This window comes from Sander vitreus, chromosome 17 (assembly GCF_031162955.1).
Source record: "Sander vitreus isolate 19-12246 chromosome 17, sanVit1, whole genome shotgun sequence".
NCBI classification, from domain to species: Eukaryota; Metazoa; Chordata; class Actinopteri; order Perciformes; family Percidae; genus Sander; species Sander vitreus.
The window spans coordinates 13,628,304-13,655,531 of NC_135871.1; the positions used below are offsets into that span (position 1 = coordinate 13,628,304).

A 27,228-nucleotide genomic window follows, 5' to 3' on the forward strand; every position below is an offset into this window, starting at 1 on the left:
TGATTTTGTTACAAACAATTTATTGACATCTCATTCAATAAGCAAACAGTACATCTAAAAAAAAAAATCACTGCAGTTTTGGCACTACACTATACATAAGTGAGGTACTAAATGCTTCAATGCTTGGACTGATTTCAAGTCATCAGGGGAAAAACAAAACAAAATAATTTCATTTCATCTCAGTGGGCTTTAGAAAAAGGTAAATTGTACCAGGGATAAGAGGGAAGAGATCACAATTATTGACAGGCGGTTTGGCTATTTTCTTGCACCGAAACACATGAAATGGTAATCGGACTATTCTCAGGTCCTTACAGCAAACACATCACACAGCACAGCAGTGGGGAGCTTCTGCCCTCTCCCTTTCTTTGCAAGAGTAGGTGACAATTATTAGGCTCCATTGCTAAAAGCTCAACCATCTATTAAATCTCAGAAACACCTTCTATGAAAAAATTAAAACTTAGCACTTCAAAAAAGTAAAATAAATAAATAAATATGTTTGTGCATATTTGCTATACCATGATATACACATGCATGATGCATATATAATCATATATAGATCAAACAGCGCCACACAAAAATTGTGTGTTGCAGGTTTAAGTCTAATCTAAAGAGAGCATTATTCAATCATCAGTTCTCTGTGGCTTTTAACAAACACTTCACTATGGGGAGATAGTCAAGAGTATGTCCTACACTTAACATTGTGTTGGCTCAGAGTATATACTTGGGATAGAATCCTGAGAAATGTGTGGGACAGTGGCAGATGTCTTCAAGCATCCCATAAACGCACACACGCATACACCCGTGCACATGCACAAAAACAAACCAAAAAAGAAGAAATAAAACTGTACAGTAATGTTACAAACTGCAGGTCATTCATTCCTGCTATGATTGATCCTTAAATATTAAGTATAGTAGAAATGTAAATGAGCTAAATACATGAATACCCAACTTTTCAATTCTTCTGTGTGCCACAACTCCGTTGCCTTTGTGTGCCACTCTTCTTCCAGGGTGATGCGGTGTCTTTCGAACTGGAGCCTCCTCCCCAATGCAGGCTGGTATCTGTAGTCTGGTGTTGTCCCAAACTGATACAAGTGAATCAAAAACAAAACTGACTGTCAAAAGGTGGCTCAAGGAGTTTTCTCTTATCCCTATAAAATGATCCCATAAGCAGCTTTGTTTGACACTATTTGGTAATGAATAATAAACTAGTTAAAGCACCTTCAATAATATTTATGTTTCAAGAACAGCGTAAAGTTAAAATGCTTTACCAGGTCTTAGGCATAGTAACAGGGGGAGACCAGCAAGTCAGTCAGGACTAGCAGCTGGTCATCTGTGAACTGCTGCTTATGTTGCTGCCAGTTGTCATGGTGAGTCCGTCGGAAGTTTGACAGAGTTTTCTTCACAGTCATCTGGAAGGCCACAAATACAAATTATGGCTATTTAAATTCAGATATATATATATATATATATATATATATATTTTGGTAACAGAGTAAATAATTGACACTGCACAGGTTTTGTTGACAACAAAAGCTAGGCAATTGGGGGGAAAAAATATAAGGTTGAAAAAAGAATCCCACTACAACAGAATAAAGTGATAAGTAGGTGATTACACATACTTCAATAGGTTGTGTGTCATTGAGGTGAGCACTCAGGTCCATCAACAGCTGAGGCATCCAGGTGGGCACATCATATGGGCTGGAGAGAATACAAGCACTCAACCCGAGAACACCTGCATGGCGCCGCACCAGGTCTACAAAAATTCAACAGGAGGGATTTCATTAAGATGAGAGAGAACATCATAATGAGTATATCATATATTCTGGACAAGTTGCTTACCAGCAGATGGTATAGTGTCCACTATAGAGCCGAGCTCCCGCTTCCTCTTCTTAGGCAAGGAAGTCTTGCACATAGCCTCAAAATGTGCCTGCATGGGGGCTTCCATGGACAGGAAATTGCACTGAAGGAAGCCGCTGAGTGTAGTTGCAGCCATTTCTCTTACCTAGAAAACAACCGCAGAAAGAGGGGATGGGAAGGTTGAAGTTCAAAGTTTATTGTCACTACAGTGCAGTATTAATTACAACACAATTACAATAGTGCAGCTGAGTATACATGGATTAAATAACTGATTATTCTGGAACTTGCTGCCAGTAAGTAACATAATAATGTCAAGAAAGGAACGAGGCAGTAATTGACAAACTACAGCAGACATTGCTTACATTTTCTGTTAATTGGATACTTGAAAGATATTTTGTACTACATTGTTATTCCATAAACTACTACTACTACAAAGTGCTATTCACTGACACATTACAAAGTAGCATTAAGACCGATTTATACACCAAAAGAGAACCCGGTCGTTCCTGAGTCATCCAAAAACGGTGGGGCTTGGATCCTCCGTGTGTGAATCATACGGCCACAGGTGTGAAAATGGAAATAAGGTTGTATGCAGGCCGTGTCAGAATAAACTGGCATATAACCACATGACCGGAGAAATGCGTAACCACATTCAGCACAGGCGTGTGGACGTTAGGAGAGCAGGCTGCTGTAACTTTACAGGTTAAATTGTGCTCAATGTTGACAGTTCGAGTGTTCCCTAAATAAACTTCCGTTTAAACGTCAGGGAAATTAGTCGTTAGGAACATTTCTACTGACAACGTCTTTCTGCACTGTATAATACATACCATAGCAACAATGTCATTAGACAGGGTTTTCCACTAGTGTGTAGTATGTAGACTGGCCAGCTGGATAGAAATAGCAGCCAGCTGGGGACTGGGGGTGGATATGTGTGTGCGGATGCTTCTCTATAATGTGAGCTAAAATGGCTTTTCTTAGTGAAATTCTCAGCAGGAAAGGTAAACTCTGAAATGGGTATTATGAAGATCTTTGAACAGCATTTTCCAGAGGAAAGGCTTTTTAGATTAAATAGAACCACTAGGGCAAATACCTTACAGCTTTCCTCTTAGGTGCACTTTAAAGTTATACCGTTTTCTGTTTTGTCTAAATAATGGAACAGATTTTTTTTCTCTTAAAAGGGAAGGTAGATTCCTCATGAGTAAAACTTGGTGTTTTGTGTGATATAGGTCACTTAGTAATGTAATAAAAGAAAGGGGTCATGGCATGCATGAAATGTGTCTTGGCACCAGTGTTAGCTAATCAAAAAAAATAAAAGGTGATCCTGACAAAATAAGAGCCATGCAAGTCATTACGGCTAAGGCCTATAAAACCAGGCTTAGGTTAGTTTAAGAGGCCATATAAAAATGGCTACTTCCATCCATCCCCCAACGTCTCCTTTGTCTCTACTCCATCCCTCTCCCTCTCATCCTCCTTCAATCTGAACGTTATCACTATAGCAACAGATTACTGCAGCCTGTGGTTTCCATAGCAACAGCTAGAGGACAGGAAGAGGGGGGGGGGGGGGGGGGGACGAGTGGAGAGCCAGGAGGAGAGTGCTGAATCACTACAGTGAAGACTGTGATACTGCCTGCTAGCATAAACAAGCATGTATTGGCCAATAGCTTAGCGATCATTATATCATCAGACTGCCTTATGTCTGTTCATTTTTCAACCATCTTCCTGTGACGGCTATGCCAGACTGGCAATGTTTCAGCTTTACAGTTTTAATGATTTTAATGTTAAACAGTTGCAAATGAATGGTTGGTTTTACCTCCAGCTGCTCATCCTCCAGCAGTCGTATCACCAGTGCCCGGACATCATTCACTGCTTTCTGGTCACTCATGAAGGTGAACAGGTTGTAAAAAACCATAATCTGGAGGTATGTGAGCACCGTGTAGCGAGCATGCCAGGAGCTGCTGCCAGCAATCTGCAGCACACAACAATAAACACATCCCACATCAATAACATACTCTGGGCATTTTTTTCCACATGAGGAACAGACCGTGTCCTGGAGGAGTCTTTTTGTAATGGAGCTACTTTTTTTGTAGGAATACCACTCATTATCTATACGACATCAAATGGGTAACACATAAATCAGAATTTGTGAGCATGAACAAACTGATCTCTGCTTGTGTGTCATACCAGTTCACAGCTTTGAACTGTTCAGTTTTATAGTTGTTAGTTAATCGACTTTGCATATTATGTTGGTTATTCCTCTTTATTTCCGTGTTGCGCACGGTGCTGTTGCTAGTTGAGAATCTGAAAATTGCCAGAGAATCATCCAGAATACTGTCACAGTTAAATTTTTTCAGGTTCTCTCATTTATTCTCCAGGTAGCTGCACACTATTGTACTGACCCAATATATTATGTAACAGATTCACCCAAAATGAAGCAGGGCAGATTCTAAAATCTTAGCCAGTTGTCATTCCCTTTGAACCTTTTCATCTTTCTGCGTATTAACCTTACAGGTTATAAGATGTGAGGGGCTGTGAACAGCCCAGTCATGTGTGATGCACGTGAAAAGTGGAATAACAGCCACAGCTTCCAGATGACTCACCTCCTGCAGGGCATGGAGGACCATGGGGATCTGTTCTGTGTAAAGGAGTCCCTGAGACATCAGAGACAGACAGGTCTTTGCATCCCTCTTCAGTTCATCGTAACTGTCATCATTCTCAACTGGAGCAATCTGGAACAGAGGACAGAGAGAGGTTGATGGAAAGGTTGGCGTCATTTTAAGTCCCTTTGTGGTGTATATATTAAGCGTCAAAAATTAAAGTTGGTAGTGACGTAGCTAGCAGATCAGAGTTAATGAGTGAGTGCTTTACCTTGAAGAGCAGGGGAAGCAACCGTAGTTGTTCTGGGACAGCAGTGGAGAAGGAGCGACCAGCACTTGCAATCAGCCACTTCAGCACTGCAGACATTTGAAGACAGAATGTTTTAGGTTACAAAATTGAGACTCTGCTTTAATTGTGGGTGTTTGACAAAAAAAGATTCATTTTCTGATTAAAATTAAAAAGGTCCCATATTGTAAAAAGTGAGATGTCTTTTTTTTTTTATTATAAAGCAGGTCGAGGTGCAATATACTTTAAATACTGTGAAAGTATCAAAAACACTCAGTACACAGAGAAATGCACACAGCCCGTATTCAGAAACGGTGCCTTGATAAAGCCGTCATGACTACCGGGTCACAACTATACTATATATATATATATATATATATATATATATATATATATATATATATATATATATATATAGAAAGTGATGTTACAGTGCCATTGCAGTCATTCTCCGGCTGCAATAACGGGGCAGGACTCTGAAAGCGCAGATGTTGAAGGCACTGAAACGCTTTTTCTGAAAGGGGGGCTTAAAGAGACGGTGCTAAAACTGAGTGCAGGCATATTCAGACAGAGCAAAAAAAAATTTTTGGAACATGACAGCATGGAAACATGTTTTAGTAGAATCCCAAAATACAAGTATGAACCTGAAAATGAGCACAATAGGGGACCTTTAACTTCTAATTGTTTCAACCATTCTTACAATAACCAGTACTCAATGTGACAGCTGAGTTCAGAGTAATAGTGATAGATCCTTGACCAACCTGTTTTGAGCAGCTTGATGGCTTGCGTCCTCTCATCCTGCTCTCCCACCTCATTCTCCTCAACCACGTGGTTCTGGATCTCCTCATCGCCTTCGGTTAGAGGTTTCAGTTGCAACAGAATTCGCTCTGTGAAGTCTGAAATGCGCGGGGAGGTGGTAGGCTGAGTGTAGGGCAAGTTGACATCAATCATGAAGATGTACGTGAGCACACTGGAAGGATACCAATTTAGAGAGAATAAGATGAGACACAAAAAAAGCACTAAGATTTTAGGAGAAAAAAAAAATGTAATGACAAATAGTACATTCACGTTTACTACGGGTGTAAAAAGGACCTCACCTGCCGATGCGTTCCCGTACATTCTTGTAGACCTGTGTTAGTTTGGGCTCCAGGTATTGCAGCAACCTGTGGAGGAGCTCTGGAACACGCCACTCCTGCTGAGCTAGGCCTCCCTGCAGCACATAGAGACGACTGGAAAGGAAAAAGAAGCACAATCATCAAAGTTTGTTAGTCACATCAACATCTGCTTCAGGCAGCAACCTTTCTACTCACCAGGCATCGACAAACGAGCCCCCCTCTCCGTTGACTGGAGACTCCATTAGCATCTCAAACAGCCAGTGGAGTTTGCGTGGGTCTCTACTCTCCTGTACGAAACGGAAACACCAGAGTCGTATGGAAGGAAGGATGAGTGACACAAGTTTGACAAATGGAAGGATAAAGATATGCTGGATATAAACAAGCAAACACTTACACAGGCTGTGGCAATACAGGTGCCCCAGTCTGCATACGTTTCTATTGTGATGTTAGACAGGGCAGTACGGAGCAGTGGACATAACACCTCCCAAAGGCTCTCAACCTGTAAAAGAGCACAAGTGTATGTACTGGTTTGTTTGCGTTGTAAGACCTATGGTAATAGCATTTTTATTTATTTTTCACGTGTACAAAATCAGGTGACTTTCCAACGTGGAACATCTAGCCACCTTACTCAGTGAGAGTTTCAACTCCGTACCTTTGAGTAGCTCCAGTGCTTGCAGCCTCTGATCAGTCCAGAGATGATCTCCGCAACACAGCGCTGCTTGCTCTCATGGGAGTCGGCCACAAGGCGCTCCATGTGTGGCCGCAGCAGCGGAAGAAAGACATCGCTGAAATTGCGGAACAATCCCTGGAGATAGCAGAAGGGAAGAAATGAATTTTTTATTGACTGACTGAAGTTGCTTTCTGCATTTAACACTACTCTCAGGGAATCTCACCTTGAACAAACAGAACCTGCGAGGGCTAAACTTGTCCTTGCCCTTACGGTCCTCAAGAGAGAGGAACTCGATGAACTGGTTGATAAATACCGGGTCTGAGAAATGGTCAAAGATGATCTGTTCCCGCTGTTGGGAAGGGCATGAAATGCAATTTTACTAGATGCAGTTACTATTACTTCACATTACTGAATGCGTTAAGTTTCCTAGGGGGTGTGAATGACAAACCTCTGTCATTTCCTCTCTGGTCAGGTTCTGTTTGGGTTGCTCCTCCAGTGGTGCATACATCATCAGTTTTCTGGAGAACAGTAATGAGGTGGTGGTAAATAAAAACAAGGTGAAAGATGTTGTCTGACAGATAACAATACAAATAAAAAATATCAAGACAGCAAAGGACAGTCAAGTAAATAAAAATGATTAAAGACATCAAATGAAAACCTTGGCCAGCAGTAGTATCCCCAGTGGGTCTTTTCCACAAACACACAGCTATCCCAGTCCTGCTGTGTGCGTGGCAGGCTGCTGCTGTTATACTGGAGCCACTGGTTGTCTAGACGGTCCCCGGCTGCTACGACACCACTTAGCTCCTTCACTCCACCTACCAAAGAAAGATTTTTGTCAAAAGTTTTAGAATCTATAATTAGAAACACACAAACTGAAATGTTCATACACAAGAACAAACAAACAAAACTTGTGATGCTTACAAAGCTCAGAGGGGCTGAAAGGGACCTTCTTATGCGGCCTCTTGATTTGTTTCATTATCCCTGCAACAGCTGATATCGCCACCTAAAGGAGAAAATAAGCCATTTCAAACAAGGAAACACAGGAAAGACTGGAGTGCAACCATATGCTGTAGAATCACAGCACTGCTACTGCATGTCTCATAATATGTGTATGCCAAACCTTGCGGACATAGAGGGAGTCATGGTTGAGGCTTTTTACAAAGAACGTAACAGCAGGTGGTGGGAGCTCATGGTCATCTCTCAGAAGCAATGACAGGAAGCCAATTGCAATGTGTTCGAATTTCCAAGGCCTGGAATGTTAAACAAAGCAGGTGTTACAGACTAATACATAAATATAAACAGGATTTGATCAATATTAAATTAACCTACATGTTCCTGTTGAGGAAGTCCAGCAGATCACCAATGAGCTGTTTGTATTTCCTACAAAAAGGTAAAACAGTATTAGTATTTGCAAACTTTTATGTAACCAAATCTGTTCTTGTTCACATGAAGGCTGTATGCAGAGTATGCACATCATCTTAACAGATGGGTTGTGTGTCAGTATTGTTTTTAAGTGTTTTATTCTGCGGGGTTAGCCATTTTATATCAAAAGTAGTTGCTCAAAGAGGACGAGCCAAATTTAGGGGAAGGTCTTTGGCGTGATGATGATTCTTTGTCTTGTTCCTGATGTAAACTTACTCAACAGACTCAGAGTTCTTGAGCTTCTGCCTGTTCAAACCTTCTGCTACTTCTTCCTCTGAAGGAACAGGCTCCTTGGGAACAGGATTTCCAGTTATCATAAGTTGTTTGGCCACAGCACAGCACTCCCCAGGGATCTAAAGGGATGAAAAAGATAAAACCTATAGCATCAGACACAATTTGTCCAATTGTGGGAGGGAAATTAAACTTAGACTTTGTTGAAGAGCAGACACAGTGGGGGAGACTGATCAAATATTGGCTTTTCCTTGCATAGCTATGTTGGAGTGACGCAGAGCAGAGAGTAATATGGGTACACATTTTTATTTAGTGACTAGTTTTGTTGTAGAAAATTACTGAAATGTATATGTAAAATTGCCAAATCTGTTTAATAGCTCAATAAGGGGCTTTGCAACCTTTGACATGAGAGAAGGTTCAGAGACTATGTCCAGTCTTAAAAATTAGAAGGCTATGGGGTGTCTCAATATCTTGAGATATGCTGGTTGGAAACTGGTTTTGACTAGATTTGTTTAGAGAAGAAGGCTAAACAGCTGAGAGGAACCATAAATGACCTTGTTTTCTTTGTAGCTTTACTGGTGGGGACGGGAAATTAATAAACTGACTTTATGCAGCTTTTGATGTTGTAGTCCGTTTCCTGGTACAATAATTAATTTAAGACAACAGAGACTGACCGGAGAGTGTTTCTTCATTTATCAAGTTTTTTAAGGACCAAGTTCGAGGTTTGTAAGGTCAATGTCGATTAAAACTTTCCCACAGTATTGAAAATAACATTCTGGTAGCTTCAATAAGCTTCTCCTGAGTGAATTCAAGAGCAAAGACAACAGCAGAATGAGAGTAGCAAGTAGCAATATCTATATGACCCTTATAGGCGTAGGCAGATATCACAATTGCCTTTGATTCTATGATCCATTTGTGAAAGTGTTCAGAGTGTTTTTCTTACAGAGAAGTCGACGCCGATGGTCTCATACTGGCGATGGATTTTGTCTGCGAGGTCATCGAAGAGCCGCACAATGGAGGGCTTCTCCAGAGACATGGCTGAGCTGAGGCCAGAGCGTACAATGGCGGGCCATGTCAGGGCTATGCAGTCCCAGTCGTGCAAATTGGCCAGGCACACGCCACTGTGATTCCCCAGAAGACAGTACAAGGCACCCTGGAGACATACACAGAATGTTATTGAGAAAATATGAAACTTGAATTCTTGCAAATGTAGAACTTTGTGAGTTTCTATGTTGTAGAGCAGATGTGCCAGAGAGGACTGTCATACTTTGAACTGCTGCTGTGTGACACTGCTGTTGTCTGGGTTGAGAAACTCGAGGACATGGGGGATCAGATCTCTACAGCAGAAATTGTAGGTCGCCAATGCAGTGTACAACACATTTTGAGCTCTGCTGCGTACCTGGAAGGTAATAAAAAGTCTCAGTTAGCATATTATTTACATCAGGTGTATTGAGAACACTAGTCAAATGTATTTTTTGATTTATGATGTGCAATAACTACTCTGTGATAACACTAAACAAACCGGGAAGTGAATAAATGCCTTGATATGATGGAGATAATGCACTGCTGTGGAGTGTCCTGTGGAACTCACTTGACTATATGTGCTTGTGGAAAGCCTCAACAGATCCCTCATCAGTTCCTGGTGAATACTCCTGTACTGACATCCTTCCACTGTCAGCTTTCGCAGCTGATAAAACAAGAGATATAGATTAGATTATCAAGATTCAAAGTCAGAAATGGTAAAAAATAATAATAGAGAAATGACCCAATGTTAATATAAAGGACTTACCTCATGCTGGAGCATGACTCTGTCTATTAGCAGAGCTCTGATGTGCTGCTTTCTGCCGTGAAGCTGCAAGTTCAACGGCAAGGCATTATACACTCTGAATTACCAGTCAGTTTTAAATACAGGATGTAATACAAGTATGACTAATTAGGGCTGCACGATATGAGGAAAATATGCGTTAACGTTGTTGAATATCGCTATCACGATATTACTTGCTATAAATAAAACAGATATTAAAATGAACTCAGTGCTGCCTTTCTGCTGCTTTCAGTATTCTGCTACAAAAAATTTAAAACAAATAAAAAAGGAAATCATTTCCAACATTTATTGAACAAATAGAACATTGACTTGAATATAAAAAGGCACTACTAAAAAAAGAATGAGTTACATTTTAAACTGTAATTTTCTTTCAACTAACACAAAAAATCTCAGTGTCTTTTGTGATATGTTGCAGCCTTTCGCAATGTGTATATTGCAACAGTTGATATCGCGATGACGAGAAAAAAAAGAAAAAAAAGATATCAGCACTCTGGTTATCAGCCCTATCACTAATGTAACTAATTTAAGCTTTGGTGGCTTTTTTTTTTTTAAACTCCTTCCTAGGATAACAGTAGTATTAAAGTAACAAAAGTTCAATAACATTTCTTACTCTGTTTTCCATTGATTTCTTCACAAGGTTGAAGCTCTTCCAGCGGGAGTCAAACTCATGTTTGTGTGAACCTTTGAAGTGCAACAGGTCGCTGATAATCTGAAAGGTATCACAGACAAAAATGGTGATTAGTGTTGGGAGATAGGATCAATACATCAGCTACTGTCCAAAGCCTGTTTTGAGATTGTGAGTGATTCAAGACGGCAAAAATGATTCAAATAAATTCAGAGATAACCTTTGCCTACACGATGTCCCACGCAGCATAGAATAACTTACACACACTGCTCCAATGTGGCATTCTAAAAGATACCACATGAGTGTATGTTTTGTTTGAAGGATGTGTAATACAGTGGTATACAGCAGTTTTGTAGATATGAGCCAAATATATCAGCAAATGTTGGGGGAATTCAACATGCAAATTAGCTCCATAGCCTGAACCCTGAGGTAGGCATATCATTCAACACATACAAATAAGAGTATAAATGCTATCATGTTACTGCCAGCCTACCTTGATGATGGAGAAAAGAGACTTGGTATCATCTTCAGAGTGCTCAAGGATGTAATCTGCAAGAAGAGGTAAAGGAAATCAGATGGCAGGACAGAGACCTACAGTATATTGTGAGCTTGCCTGTTAAGTCAAATGTGACTACAATTTGGTTAGGGATGTGGCTGTAGAACAGAAAAAGAGAGCGTGAACACTTACGCAGCAGCTGTCTCATCACTCTACAGACAGCATCTCTGTAGTTCTCTCTGGAGTCATCTGCAGGCAAAGATAATATTACAGTGTAAGGTTTTACTCCAAAAAACCCTATGATTTACATGTACTGTGGGCAACAGCTTCATCATCCAACAGTTAATAAAAAAGTGACTTGCGTACCATACTCCACTCCTGTGTAGAGGTTGGTCTCATCTAGATTCACCATACTGTGGACCCTGGGAGAAAAAGAAGGTTCAAAGCCAAATTAACTGTGTACAATTTGAAATGGTGTCTGAAAACAAAAATGAAAATGAAATGAAAATGAAATAAAAATGTGCCTTGAAACATCTGTCCAATATTAAGTCCATCATACAGCCGTTAGCAACAATACTGCAATTAAACAGTTATAAGTATATAAGTAACTCATACATGGAGATTTCTCTTTGTTTTGTGCAAATCCAGTAGACCGTCGATCTATGTATTTTTATGGAATATGAGCCTGTCAATCATGGGGGGGGGATGTATGTGCTTCTACTGAATCTACTTTCGTATCAAATATGAAATCAACAAACTCCTTGGTCTCTCCCTCCAGAAGAACCCAACACATCTGCTAACTGTTTTCCTAAAGGAGACTTTAACTAACATTTGTTAACCAACAGTGTCTTTCTCTGGATTTCTTGGTCAGAACAGATTTTATTTTGTGAATGCAACTGCTTACAGTTCAGGGATGGGCTCTCCTTTAAGTGGAGGCATCAGACTCCCAGCTCCAAGGAGGCAGTGCTGAATAATGGTCAGGCTTTGTAGGACATCATCTCTGAAAAACACAAAGTCAACACCCAACATATGCATTACAGAGCCAAACAAAATAAACAAAAGTGGACTGAATCCAATGTACATATTGCGAGTAGAAATCCAAATGTAATTTCTGTAGGGAGCACACCTGTGCACACTGTTCCTCCATACCTGCTCATGTCCTGTTCCCCCTGTGCAAATCGCTGAAGGCGCTGAAGTTCAGGCTGGAGGATCAGGTCCAGTAAATAAAAAGCAAAGGAGGTCTCCTCAACACTGGGCACATGCCACCGGATATCCAAATTCCACAGGTCCCCAGGACGACCCCATTCCTTTGTGGGATAAAGACAATGAGCAAAGCTTATACTTTTTATACCTTAACTAGTTAGAAAAAAATGTCAGGTTTCATTTACACCACCTAATAAAAGTGAACCCATTTGCATTTTATTGTGGTACAACTCAGATATCCACTATATATGTGTAATTAGGAAAAAAGCACATGGAATTTGTTACAGTCTCATCTGGTCGACATGTGGAAATATACCAAATAGGACCTGAATATTGCCAATGCAACTTAAATGTCAACACACAAACTTGCCAGTTGGAGACAGGATTTCTTTTTTCTCTCTAGCACACATCAAATCATGATTTGCAGAACTGCATCTCTATTGACACCATTTTTTGTGTGTTAAGTGGCTCAAGGTATGCAATTTAACATGTGGTTAGACATACAGTATATCACTGCATTAAAAACAAATTTTATATATATATATATATATATATATATATATATATATATATATATATATATATATATATATATATATATATATATATACATATACACACACACACATACATATACACACACACACACACACACACACACACACACATACATAACACATCCCCCCAGGCCTGTAGTACTGTGGTGACTGTGGTAATTACAAGTGAAACATTGTATCACTCTTGTTGTACAGTAATCCAGCAAAGTGATCTACTATCTATGTCTCCATCAAGGAAGCAACATAATTGGATTAAACTGCGGGCTGTCTTCACTGACTGTCTAAAGAGAGGCTCGGACAATTATTCAAACCAGGTCACAGCGAGTGCCACAGAATTGTATCGCTTATCCGGTTTAAAAACAAATGTCTGAAACCGTTTCTAAAACCCAATCTCTCACTGGTTTGTGGGGATGACAAGAGTAGTATGATGAAAACATCACACAAGTTTGGTCATGGAATATGTGGGACAAAGTAAGACTGTTATTGGTTACAAGTTAATGTAAATCTGATTGGATTAAGCTTCTGAAATCATCAATAATATGTAGAGATGGTCCAATACCATTTTTTACTTCCCGATACCAATTCCGATACCTGAACTTGCGTATCGGCCGATACCGAGTACTGATCCGATACCAGTGTGTCATATATTTTATTATGTTTTAACAACTGTATACTACTATCCCTGTATGGATGTGATATGATTTCGATCTTTGTTGTCGGTCTGGCTCAGGTTAAACTCTTTGTGAAACATTAACAAACACAAACAATGAATGCCACAGAACTTTCTTTTTTTTATCCAGTTTGACAGTCAGTTATAACGAAAAAAGAACATAAATAAAGTACTTTAACGTAGATTTTCTTTAGGGCTTTATTACGTGGTATCGGATCGGTGCATAAACTCCAGTACTTCCCGATACCGATACCAGTGTTTTAGGCAGTATCGGAGGCAACTGGTTGGATACTGGTATCGGAACACCTACAAATATTATGTATATATTATATATAATTGATAACCAATAAATATTAGTACCTTGATGGGTAAGTAGTCACTGGTTGGTTGGTGGAAGCCTCCTGGCACACTGCAGTACTCTGTGGGGTAGGTGAGGGCTGAAGAACGAAGGATGTGGTGCAGCAGGTTGCAAGCTAGAGTGTAGCCCTGCTTACACTTAAGGTGGAGCGTCAACTGCAAAATCTGGACCAGGTTAGAACGATACGGCAGGACCTTGTCACCATCCACCCGGGTCACCTGGGTGCACATGGCAAATAGGGAAATATACAGAAAAAAATACAGTGAGATACAGAATTATAGATAGGAGGTGTTGGTAAATACAGAAATTTAGGGGTTGAGTTAGTAAATCATGAGTGGTCTAAATCACCTCAGACAGAAGCTGGAGATTCCACAAAAACTCCTTGTCAAGCTCTTCCTCATTCAACACTTCCTCATCTGTTTAAAAAAAAAAGTGTGTCAGGCAAATGACAAAGACTCATGGAAGAAAACGCGAGTCATGCGTTTGAAAACCTCCTCTTGTAGAAAAACGTATTCCTGTGTGGTGAGCACTTACTGACAGCGATCTGGTTTATGGCATTGCAGCAGTGTGGCACAAACAACTTGAGTGACTCTGCAGGGTGACACTGAAAACAGAAGCAGAGGGAGGATGAAGATAGTAAACTAATAAGCTGCAGGAAGATGATGCTTTAGGCCCACATGAAGAGTCTGAGTGGACAAGACTCACCTTGGAAGCAGCTCTGCACATGTCAGCCACCATTCTCCCAGCTACACGTGTCTCAAAGATGTTGGTGGTTGCAAAGTTGAACACCTTTTCCAGAGCCACCTGTTAAACCAATGTAACAAATATGTTCATATACATACACACACATATATATGAGAATAAAAGAGAATACAAAAAAAAAAAGTGTGTGAAAAGTCAACCTTAAAGATGTCCAAGGAGCACTGTGTGAGGATGGTACTGAAGGTGGAAGACAGGCCGAGCTCTACCAGACTCTCCAAATGAGTCATTTTCTCGGTTTCCGTTTCCTCGCGAGTTTGTTCCAGAGTGCTGCTGTCTATCAGGGCAAAGCATCTGTCCAGATAACAAAAAAAAAATCTGTTATTGTTTCAATACAAATACTGAATGGAGTAAATACTGTTGGTTATGATGCTTTGGGCCCTATCTTGCACCCGGCAAGATATTCAAATTTCTCTTAAATGCTGTAAAATTAATATTGTAATATATATATTTTTCTTTACATCCATCAGTCCTCCAATAATGTACCTGAACAAGCCAACAACTCATTCTCCAAATAAACCAGTTTGACCGAGCAGTACCTTTGCTGTATCTACTCATTCTTTAACTAAGGAGCACTAATAGGACAATATTTTACAGAGAATTATTCCAGTTTGTCAATCTATCCTATCACAACTGCGTAACTTGAAGCAACAGCTGCTGATGAATGACTTGTCTTTTAATGTTCTTCATCGAAACTCCACTTACCTGTCCATGAACAGAAGCACAAAGTCTTCAAACTCAGCTGAGGCTGAGCACATCTCTCTTTCCACCTGGAAGTCATACAAAAGAATATGAAAAAGCTATACGCACGGATCAATTAACACTTTGCATTTATTCATTGACAAGGCCAGGAAAAATATTAATTCACCTCCGTCAAGTCAGTTCTTTCATGTAAGGCAGACGAACAGTCCACCAAAGGCACAAGAGTCACAAATGTAGCAATAAATTGGAATGTGATCTGTGGGGGTAAGGAATGGTTGTATCAGATTTAAGAAGTTAAAAAAAAAAAAACACCAAAAATACAGTAAGAAGAAGATAGACATGAATAACACTGGAGCGCACCATGCACTTGCTGAAGTCATTTGGGTCAACGCCTGGCAAAGCCCTCATGAGCAGGGGCAGCATGTGAGTGGGCCCCTCAGGAAAGCGCTGCCCACCTGACACTAGGCTCCGTGCCACACCAATCATGCAGCTCAGAGTGGCTGTCAGCTGGTGGGGCTCTGTTAGAGTCTCCAGAGCAGGGTATGTTCTATGGTAGAGATGGAGAACAATTAGCCCTTTGTGTTTATTTCAAAATGTGGCCTTGTCTCTGATCTAAAGCGGGACTTGGGTCCATGATTTATCCTTGAGATTCTCTAGTTCAGTACAGACTTACTTCTCCAGCACGGGGGGGATGACCAACTCAGGCCTCATTAGAGCTAGGTTTTGCAGGGCCTGGGCTGCATCAAGACTGCCCGTCTTGCTGAACATGGCCAGCAGCACCGGCTGCATCATACTCTCCACAAAGTCTGTGATATCCTCCTCTGTGAGCTTGTGACTGTCTGGTATTGGTGTCAGCCATGTGGGCTTTCTGTAGCGCTCTCGGTGCAGCCGCCGTACCACGCTTGCTGGGAGACGTTGGAGCAGCTTCATAAGCTTCATCTGGACATGAGGACAGAGGGAAAAAAATAAATAAAAGAAGACAGATACATGACAAAGAAGTGACACACAGGTAGATAGTGTGCCTCCATGTAGTGTGGACAAATAGAGAAGTAGAGGGTGTATGGAGCATCTGGAGATACAGATGACATGATGATAATGGACACACAAACACAAACCAAGACACTGTGAACACAGCTTTGTCTGCTTGTCTTCTATGTATGTGTGCAAATTATGGGGATCACTTTAGTACAGTCAAATCACTCGAGTTTCACCTTAAGTGAAGAGTGAAAGAAAGGCAATATCAGCACATTGTACTTAAATTGACTTACTGTCTGTTCAAGGTGGAGCTTTCAACTCTAATATAATGCTGGATAGTTGAATGAATTAAAATGCATTTTAATTGTTGTATTTTGTGAGTAAAATCTGATTCTTCAACAAAACCAGTAACATTTCTGGTTTAGTAAATGTAGTAGTACAATGTTTTCCTTCTTTTTGAAGTAGAAGTACACAGGAAGTCGGTAGTACACAGTTGACTTTGGGGTCCGTCTACAAGTATTTCGGGGCACTTACACGCAATTTAAACGGACACTGCACTAGTGTGATAAAACCACAGCTACTGTAAGTGGATGACCCACTCACAATGTTGCCTGTGGTCCTTCAAATCAAGTAGAGGGAGATCCTCAAAACAGAAAGGCATTTGGCTCTGCTCCCAGTGACCTTTAATAGCACTGCAGTCATCTCACTCACATGTCCTGTTGTTATTTTTGAAGTTGAAACAGAGGTTCAGGAAGGTTCCTAGAAACATGATGACGAGTGACTGTCTGCACTCATTGTCACTGCATTGTTATTGTGCTGCTGCCGTGTGCCACGGCATGTAGTATTAACGTGTTAGAATTATAGTAGGAACAAGCTTGGTGAGTGATGTATCTGGTAGCAGTCAAACCATCACGACTCATGTTTCCTATTGATTTCAGTTGTTTATCATAATTCTTTTTCTATATTTTTAGTTTTCTCTGTCCGCTACTTATTATTTTGAAGTGGGCGGGCCTCAGTTGGTAAAACATGATGTCATCTATTTCCATGCACCAATCAGTTTGGCTACTTTTAAAATAAATGTGATAACACTGTAATTCATAAAATAAAATAAATAAAATGCATTATAATTATTATTATTCAAATTTGAGTTTTTTTCTTCAAACTTTAACTTTGATTTATTTAGTCATGAATATTTAATGCTATGGAGACATAATTAAGAAAAATAAATTCCCTAAAATGTCCTTTATTTAGCAGCTATTTTGTACTATTTATTTACCAAAGAAAAGTAAATGTCTGACCTGCTGACCCTATTGGGTCACTAAGAAAAGTGGTGTGTAAGAAAGAAGTGACTCACCAACCAGCGGCCATGGTTTGATGGGTGAAAGAAGGATGTAATACTGTTGAAAAGGCCACTGAGCTGTGCTTGAGCTTGCTTGCTGGGTCCACCCTGAAAGTGACACAGTAAAGGTGATTGTGACCATAATTTTTACACTAACTGTGGCTGCAATTATTTACCAAACACAAAGTTTATGAACAATGAACTAACCAGGAGGGATGAGACCCAAAGCACCACATGGCTGATGTCGTAGGCATTAGTGACATATCGTGGTACCATCATCTGACTGGTCCCCACAGGGAGATTCAAACTCCTCAAAATTCTTGTGAAAATCTGAAATGTAAAAAAACAAAACAATTAGGGTTAAATATTCCATGTCTGATTATTTTGATGTGGACTTATTTGTTGTAAAACTGATAAAAGCCCATTACATCTAATTGGGCTTAACAGGTCAGAAGTGTATGTTTATTAGTAACTCATGCTAGTGCTGTTGCATGGATCAAAACAGTCACTCAGTTGGAACGCAAGCATGATGCAAGTCACGTCCCATCAGTGACCAAGAGCAACAAGGAAACTTAATAGTTTGTTCTCTGACAAGCAGCAGGGGCAATGAAATACACACCATAAGCCCAAATTATAGTGGTCAGGCCACACATGAGAGCATGTGCCACAAAAATCAAAACAAACAAGTTACTAAACTGTGTAGTTGGTGGTGGAAAGAAAAAAAGTGACAAACCTTAGGGATGTAAGGGTCCCAATCAATGTAGCCAATGTTGTCATTGGCCAAGCGAGCAAAGAGGTTGACCAGATGCTACAAAGATGTAGGAAAACATGTTACATTGGGAAGCAAGAAATACTGACTATTGTACATTCAGACATATTTTAAACAATCTACTCACCATTTCCCAGCTTGGAAGATTTTGCACAGACAACCATAAGGTGATCAACTCATCGAACCACAACCTGTCAGACAAACAAATGGTTACAAAAGCAGAAGACAACCCTATGAACTACATACATGTGGCATTTAAAGATGCAGTAGGTAAGCCTTATAAAACTAACATTGTCATATTTGCTGAAACTGACCCTATGTTCTAGTAGAACTACATGAAGCAGGTAATTAAAAAAGAAATCCGGCTCCTCTGGCACCTCCTTTTTGCAAAGGAGGGGGGGTGTCTAACTGCATGTCCATCACGGCTCATGCACATGCATTCATTCTCCCTTCTGGGGGGAGGGGCTTAGGAGACCGTTTTGGGCTTTAGCAGAAAGGGGGAGGGACTGAGAAGTTGTCGATGTTCAAATTCCTGGATAAGTCCTGGATCTTCGCAATCCTACCTACGGCACCTTTAACTACAGATGTCACGTGACCCGGTACTACGGTACCAAAATTCTGAAAACGTGACGGTACTCGTTTTTCTACAGTACCATAGGTAGAGATGGTCTGCAATTCTGGAGAAAGATTACTGATATTTGAACTCAACACCCAAACCCATACATTCGGGATGGGCACGAGTGATGTTTTCCCAGAAAATGTGATTGCAATAATTACTCCTGGAGGGATTGATTCCTCGTGAAGGGAAATCTATCGTTAGAACGCATCTTAAAGAGCCTGGCAGCAGCAGCAATAACAATGGACAACAGTGTATATGATGCATAATGCCAATTTTCAATCAAAACATTCACAGTCACCATTAGGGCTGTACCAAACAGTGACATTCTAATTCAACATTTGTATGCTGATTTAATGGTCTGCCTCCGAAGAACAAGCGGTGCTGAGCCACTGCCTGCTCTCACTCGTCAACGACAAAGAGAGACAGCGGGGGAAACTGCGGGTAGCCAGCATATTTGACATCTAACTGAATTAAAGAGAAACTTTGTTGATTTTCAACCAGCTTTGTGTCACTGCAGCACGGGCAGTACATGCCAGCAAAACGCTGACACTCCAAAAACTGATCTGGCGTAGTTTTGGCAACTTGTGAGCAGGGGAGCTGCGTGCGCAGCAGGGGAAGATCGGGCGCTGTTCATCTGCGTACTGCCGGGGTTTATTTCGACCAGAGCGATTTTCGACTGAGAGTTGGTTGAGTTGTGAGCTTATTTTGTTTATTAGACCAAAAAAAACTAAGAGCTTGAGTTCCCTCATTAACCCCTCGAGTTCCCTCATAAAGGCAAGTAATCGAGGAATCGATTACTCATGCCCATCCCTTCCAGAGACAATGAGAAGTTTCTTACTTGAACCCCCTGTGGTGCAGCTCTGGAGGCAGAGTCGTGGGTAGAAAGAGCTCAAAGTAGCTGATTGCTCTTTGCATGGTGACATCAAAGGGACAGAGGAGTGGTCTCCATTCATCCAGCATCTCCTGAGTAGCAGAGTCTGAAAAGTATCTGTATGAACAGAGAGAGAAAAACAATTCTATTTTTGGGGGGAAATGAAGCCAATGACAAGAATGCTATAATATAATTTACTAGCCTATGAATATGTATATATGACAGCTTAGAGAGCACTACAAAGATGCACTATCCTCTCAGGTCCCTTACAAAACACCTCCTCACACACACACACACACACACACACACACACACTTTAAGAAAAACATACGCTACATAAATGTAAAGTAAAAGTAAGACCGTATGTGTTAGCTTCAAAGCAATAGCATACAACGGTCTTCATTCTGAGTTGCCATTCATCAAGACCATCTGTACAAACTAGCAGCTACTGAAATTTCAATGGTAGCGCGCAATGTTACTTAAGCATGAGATTACAAGTCATACACCTGGCACATTTTTAGCTGTTAGGGTAAATCATTTGGTTCCTCTGGACTCCTAGTCCCACAGGGGGGTTGTCATGGTTCATTATATGTGCTAGTGTAAACCCTGTCACTTTCAACCAAGGCTACTTCCCTCTGCCTCACTGCTGCTCCACAGCTTCTCAGCAGCTGACCACAAATCACTCTCCGTTCTCACAGTGACAGGACATTCTCACACAAGACAGAATTAGATGAGATAATAGGATTATCTGCCTAAGTGCAAACTGAGGGAGGAGTCCTAGGGCTCACCTAAGGTATCTGCACGCGGTGTGAAAACACTTCATCCACTACAGCATCCAAAATATGACCAATATTTAGAGGTTTTCTATTCTATCAGCTCAGCTTTACATAATTGTAATTTTCAATATATACACCTTTTATTGAATGTCTTGTCAACTTAATAAAAAAATCCATAATGATAGAATCAATGAATTCTCAGACTAATATAGCTCTAAATTTGATTAAAAAAAAAAAATGTAATTCCTGGAATCCTATTAATACCCTACAGGAGCCAAATTTTAAAAAGAAGAGACAGTCATAGACACATACATGACAAAGGATTGAGATGTACTTACGGTCTGCAGCTTTTCACAAGTGTTTTCAGCACACTTTCCACAGAGCTGTAAAAACCAAATGAAAGAGGAATGTCATGGCATGTCAAAACAACCACTGAAACACTGATGTTAAATAATCTTCACACCAATGCAACTTGACTTTGATTGCATGCACACAGACATTTCTTTACACGCCTGACTGGTGTACAGTGAACGAGAAAATCTTAGGATCTGGTGTATAGTGAGGAAGTTGCAATAAAACGTAATTAACGGACTGTAATCAATTCACTAAAAATAAACATAGTAATTGTTGCCAATAGTGGTTGACCTTACTTGCTGGCCTCATGCCAATATACAGATTTATATGTTAATAGTTTCACTAACTCTTCATTCATAACATGTCACTTTGAATTCAATTACTGCTTTAAGACTTTGTTCAAGGTGGTTTTGGATTTACGACTAATAATACAATGCGTTACATATCACAAAATCCTGACATGATCATCTTTACATATAGACTGCAGATGCAGGACTGTGGTCACATAACAGTGTAGAAAGCTCGGGACCAATATAACCACAGCTTTTGAGCTCCCCATCCACAATCCCACCGATCTGCTCGCATGCAAGCTCAAGCCATGCCTTGTTGGAAATGCCCTGCCAATCTCACTCAGCAACTGGTCACTTATCTCCACATCATTCAAGTCTTCTTGTAGCTGACATACTCCACATGTAATACTTGGCCGAATTATGGGAGACACTGTGCAAGCCAAACTACTACAACTATCTAAATGCATGGGTCTAGCCCAATGTTTAGAACTGTAAGCCCACAACACACAGGCCACTAACCAGGGTCAAAATAATGCACTGCGAATCCAACAACAAGAACTAGTCAAACTGAGTCGCCCATTGCAAAGTGCTCAGACACTCAGGCAAAAGGAACCCTAGCCTACACTATATGACCTTTGTATCTGAGTTGAAGTGAACCCTCACATTTACCCCAGTGCATTCCAGGAGGGGAGGAAACGCGACAAGAGATCGCGCTCCTCCATGACTCCTGGAAATGCTATGTAGAATGCAGGTAGACATGGCTTACTTTGGCGCAAGTTAAAAGGGGGGATAAGTAACAGCAAAAACTCCCCTGAACATGGGCCAAACTATAGATATTTGTTAAAAGAGATCATGAACACTAATAAATGTTATATATAAATCATTAAAAAAAAAAATCAGAAACTGTATTACTCTCCAATATGATCATTATCACCTTCTTACTACATTGCTGCAACATAATCCACTATAGAAAGAATGAAACTACAGTCCATTATCACTCTCTCATGGTTGATATGAGGAATAAGAGAAGGGTAAAAAAAAAAAAAAAAAAGCTGCAGTGCGACAGTCTCCAATATGAGTGAAATGTTAACATTGCTTTTTCTCTGTCACAATGTGGGGTGTCCAGTTTTTGTTTCCACATGCAATGTATAAAAGAAATAATAAAACAAACAAGTAAGTGCCTCAAAGGATGAATTCAAAGTAAAACACAAAGAGAAGTATTGTCCTTACCACCTCTGAACCAATTTTATCATTATGTGTTTAGAGGATGAACGAGGCCGTGGAGAACTGAATGTGAAAGGAGACAAAGGCATAAAGAACACATTCAGCACACGACAAAGTGCCAATCACTCAAAATATGAACAAACTATGCATCAACTTATACAATGTATTCAAAGTATCATATTTTGTATGCATTAGTATAGTTTTGAAAGAGGTGAGCTGGCTATCAGCCAAAATCAGCTTGCTTACATCAGCTGTAACGTAAAGGTGATGTGCTAGCAAGGCATTTATGTGATACAGATACAATGTTCCCATAGCACCATAAAAGAGTACCTCGCACTGCTTGCTACTTCATAGTGAATTTCCAAGGGTGTGGCATAGGGGAAACCAACATTTAAACTTCTCTCCAAAACTGTGCAAAGTGTGAAGGCCAAAAAGGCAAAGACCCAATAGGTCATAGTCGATCGTTCCTTGTAAAAAGTAGTTATGAAAAGTACGTGGCGCACAAAATGTTCCTCTTGTTCTCCAACAACTGGTCCCATTACGCAATTAGATTTTATTCAAACTACAGAGACCTACGAGTTATCAAAGTTATAACTAAATTGGCTTATGGAACCATTTCTCTTGATATAAAAATGATTCTATGTATCTACGACGACTAAAATATTCTGTGTGTACATTTCATTAAAGTTGTCAAAGCACAAAATTAACAAAGTGAACAATGCACTACCTTGATTATACTCTCAAAATACTATAGTAGCAATTTATTTGAATATTTTAAGTCATTGGTACTGGATTCATTACATAAATACAGTTCCAAGATTAAATACATTTTACCCACTTCAACATTTTTTCAATTTCAGTCTTGTATCACTATTAGCTTTTGCAGTAACAGCAATTCATTCACTGACTTGATATGTTCTGTTTTCCATGTAGGAAAATACAGATATGCCAAATATTGTTTTCTACAGTATTTTTCTTCAATTATTATTTCACTATAATCAAAAAGAAGTTTTGCCGCAGGGTGTAATTGAAGGAAATATATATATATATATATATATATATATATATATATATATATATATATATATATATATATATATAATTATTGTTCGGTGTCTAAATAAAAAAAAAAAAGTGAGGTAGCAATGCCCGGCATAATGATAGTGATGTACATACAAACTCAAAACAAATTGAACTGAATGTTGATTTATGAAGCTGTTATGGTGTTTAAAACGGTGTTCAAAATAAAAACTGTGTTTACTATGAGATATGTTCAAAATATGAACTTCAATGTGAGTCAATGAAGTGATGTCAGTTAACTTGTATAGTATAAATAGTTTATAATAAAACTAAATTTATTATGTAGAATGAAAAAATTACTTAAATGTGGGACATTAGTTGTTAAGTCTGGGACAGTTCAAAGTAGAATTTGGAACAGTTGTGGGACACTGAGGAAAAAAAGTTAATTTCAAGCCCTGAATGTAAAGCTCTGATGTACTACACAACCATCAAATGTGTACAATTTAAATGCAGTGAACGCGCCTTCCTCAATTGATATGTAAATAGCATTTCCTACAAAACAAATATTATCAACAGCAACAGTAAAGAGCAGAGGCATACTTGGGAAACCAGTTGAGGCCCAGATGCTCTGTTTTGGAGAAAAGAATCCTGTCATGAAGCTCATACAGTGGTCTCCACCTCAACTCAAGGTCCTCCCTTGACAGTAGTTCCTTTTTCCTGTTAAATGAATCAGACATGCAGATGGATGAGAATAAACACTCTGATCCTAGCTCATCATACAGCCCACCCTATGAAAAAAAATCCATAAGTTCCTAAAATGTATTATCAATGGTGAGGTTGCAGCATTATTTTAGCATCTAACTTAACTCTTGGAGACAACAAAAAAAACCTCAAGATTACCTTATACTGTGACATTTTAAGTGTTGAATAATTGTGTGTTTAACACGTGTAAAATAATTCTTACTTGAGGAGGTTGATAAGAAGCCGTGCAAGGCCCTGCATCATGCTGATCTCCAGTTTGGGGATCGTCACTAGCTCATAGAGCAACTTGATGAACAGCACATGGTCTTCTTTGCTGAACTTCCGCCCATACAGTCTCATGTACCTAAATAAGAAGTATAGATTTAGGGACAATTTCTCCAGTTTTAACATGAAAAATAAGTGGCCAGTGCCACTGTAAGCAGCATGAACAAAACAAACGTAAGGTGCTTATGTTCTCTGTGTATTAAAAAAAACTGATTATAAAACAATACTTTTCAAAAACATTTGCATCACTGTCAAAAAGCCAAAATACCAGTGAACAGAATCTGGGTCAATCCTACAGTAAACTTTCCATCTGTCTGAGCCGGCAGTGACTCACTCTTAGACAGAGCAATGCGCCAGCAATGGGGACTGAAACGGATTAAAGACAGCCCAGTGACCAAGTACAACAAAATTAAACAGCACTCCAAGTAATTCACTGTCATATTGACAATGTCTTTGCTGTCGCAATGTGACTCATTACTAAAAAAACTAAAAGATAAATGCAAAAAGGGGGTAAGGAATTTTACTGTGATTTATTTTATTGTGTAAAGTAATAATGAACAAGTATGACTTGACTAATCTGTTTAGCAGTAAACTTTCAATAGATAACTGATTATGACCTCTAGAAACATTACACTGCATTTCAAAAGCTGGGTGTAAACAAGAATTGCTTGAAGCAACTTCAAAGGAAACTTACATGTCCATAAAACTAAAATGTGTTATTCATATTTTGAGATATCTGGTGAGTTGTCACCTGACTCACTGATGCAAAAAGAAAATGTTTAACAACATAAGCACAAAAGTAATGACAATGGCCTACTATTGGGCTGCACTGCATGGGTCAAGATTTTGTATTTGACACTTTTTGCCACCGATTATGAAACCCAGATCGTCCCTGATCAGTTTGTAATTTAGCTAAGTGTTTGTAGTTTAGGGTTATAACGTTTAAACATACTAGGCTATAACGCACCACAGGCTGTTATAGGAGAGTGTCTGAGCCTACTATTGACCCAGAGAAGAGTTACAGCTACAGTTGAAATAAGAACAAACTGCCTAATGTATGCAGACACTGAGACAGTATAGCTGCAGTTGCCCTACAGCCAAAGAATGTAGTTACAAAGATAAATATTGTACAACACGTTATGTTACGCAAGTTTGTTTGCTTCAAGAGGCTCAATATTGTGAAAACATTATGAAGTGAGCAACAACTGTTACCGTTAATAGTACGCGAGGATACCAAAGATAGGCTAACGTTACTGTTACTTACGTGGAAAGTTTCCTTGTCCAAAACAGCACACCGGGCCATATCTCTCTGAGCTGAACAGCTCGGCACAAGTTTCCTTTAATTTTACTCAAAATATCATTGGATTCATCATCTAGCCTGTGCGCGTACGGCAGAAGTTTGTTGTATACGATGTCTTTTTGAGGAACAAACCCCAATGTGTCAGACTGCGCCTTTTTCATATTACAAATCCCTGGCTAGCTTCAATATGCTAGCAAATGCTACTTCGCACGTTGTTATGCTAATAGCTAGCTAATCTAAATAACGTTAGCGAACTACTCTGGTGAATCGTTTAGCTAGGTTGCTATGGCCCAAACAGTGACTAAGTTATGAGATTCACAAGATGCGGACACGCTAGTAGCTAGCCATCAAGCTTAAGTTAAGTTAGCTTCCTTCCCCAGAAAACATTAATGTCGATGAACAATGTCATCCTTTAAAAATATTAAGGCTAACGAAAAACATGAGTTTATCCAGAGAACGCGTTGGCACTCGAATGCCTCTCGTTCGGCAAACGTAATCCTAAAAACTTGACAACCAGCTAACGGTCTAGCTAGCTAAAGTTAGCTCTCTACTACAAAAGCACAGTCATATCCCAAGGACTGTCAACGTCGACTAATTCATCCAACTACGGCAAAGCAGACGAGGTACACAACACATTCGTCATATCCGCTAGCTACTGGGAGAACTACACTTCCCGGCATTCCACTCTCCATTCATGCTTTTTATAACTGCTTATCCTTATCCTCCACTCAAACAGGATGGCATGAAATCCACTTAAGACCTCGTGTCCTATGATGTATTTTCTACTTTTAGGACGGAATAACTACTTAGAAAGTATTTATATTATTTTGTAAAAATCTTTTACCGACTGATGATATGAATTATTAATTATGACTGACTGTATTACTACAACTGCTAAAGCCAAGTTAATCACAAAACTCACATGCATAGGCTAATCAAAAAGGTCAATATATATATATATATATATATATATATATATATATATATATATATATATATATATATATATATATATATATATATATAATTGTTCAAACGCATATTCTCCCCAGATTCTGACCCCGTAATATCATTATAACATAGTTTTTGTTTTTTTTAGAGATGTAATAGAGATGTGTTTTACAAGATATATTTTCTTGTGATTTGTCATTAGACTACTGTAGATTTATGGCAATAATGGATGGTAACACTAGGCTTACTTTTTCACTGCCTTTATTGTTCACGTTTTCATATAGAGGTGCAAACAGATAGAAAACAAGAACAAAAAAGAGAACAAACAGGTACAGGCCTTCCAT

General features: G+C 39.5%; 1 protein-coding gene across 2 annotated transcripts; it reads right to left on the bottom strand.

Moving 5' to 3' along the window:
- On the bottom strand, window positions 1-26,528 carry psme4a (proteasome activator subunit 4a). Of its 2 annotated transcripts, XM_078272709.1 has the most exons (48): window positions 25,898-26,528; window positions 24,572-24,712; window positions 24,208-24,324; window positions 22,594-22,650; window positions 21,058-21,102; window positions 19,911-20,060; window positions 18,581-18,644; window positions 18,418-18,492; window positions 17,892-18,014; window positions 17,700-17,792; window positions 16,044-16,309; window positions 15,731-15,917; window positions 15,537-15,626; window positions 15,374-15,438; window positions 14,812-14,962; window positions 14,615-14,713; window positions 14,444-14,513; window positions 14,258-14,325; window positions 13,912-14,127; window positions 12,271-12,428; window positions 12,026-12,121; window positions 11,488-11,543; window positions 11,314-11,370; window positions 11,119-11,174; window positions 10,611-10,709; window positions 9,965-10,027; window positions 9,767-9,862; window positions 9,443-9,574; window positions 9,119-9,328; window positions 8,161-8,297; window positions 7,852-7,902; window positions 7,643-7,772; window positions 7,444-7,525; window positions 7,181-7,337; window positions 6,971-7,040; window positions 6,746-6,871; window positions 6,505-6,657; window positions 6,247-6,351; window positions 6,048-6,139; window positions 5,835-5,966; window positions 5,499-5,707; window positions 4,723-4,808; window positions 4,455-4,583; window positions 3,668-3,823; window positions 1,840-2,002; window positions 1,620-1,753; window positions 1,269-1,409; window positions 1-1,082 (listed from the first exon to the last, which is right to left on the bottom strand). In XM_078272709.1, exons 1-47 carry the CDS (start codon window positions 26,092-26,094, stop codon window positions 1,275-1,277), a joined length of 5,544 nt encoding a protein of 1,847 aa, XP_078128835.1. In that variant the 5' UTR covers window positions 26,095-26,528; the 3' UTR covers window positions 1-1,082; window positions 1,269-1,274. The 2 variants fall into 2 exon arrangements, with proteins under 2 accessions (XP_078128835.1, XP_078128836.1); XM_078272710.1 differs by lacking the exon at window positions 22,594-22,650.
- Window positions 26,529-27,228: the final 700 nt, after the last annotated feature.

Excerpts from the sequence above, each read along its gene's own strand:
- psme4a (XM_078272709.1), bottom strand. The coding sequence starts at position 26,094 with ATGAAAAAGGCGCAGTCTGACACATTGGGGTTTGTTCCTCAAAAAGAC. Across the intron at positions 21,103-22,593 it reads ATAAAATTGGTTCAGAGGTG|CTCTGTGGAAAGTGTGCTGA; the intron begins GTAAGGACAATA and ends TGGTTTTTACAG. Across the intron at positions 14,326-14,443 it reads CATAAACCAGATCGCTGTCA|ATGAGGAAGTGTTGAATGAG; the intron begins GTAAGTGCTCAC and ends TTTTTTAAACAG.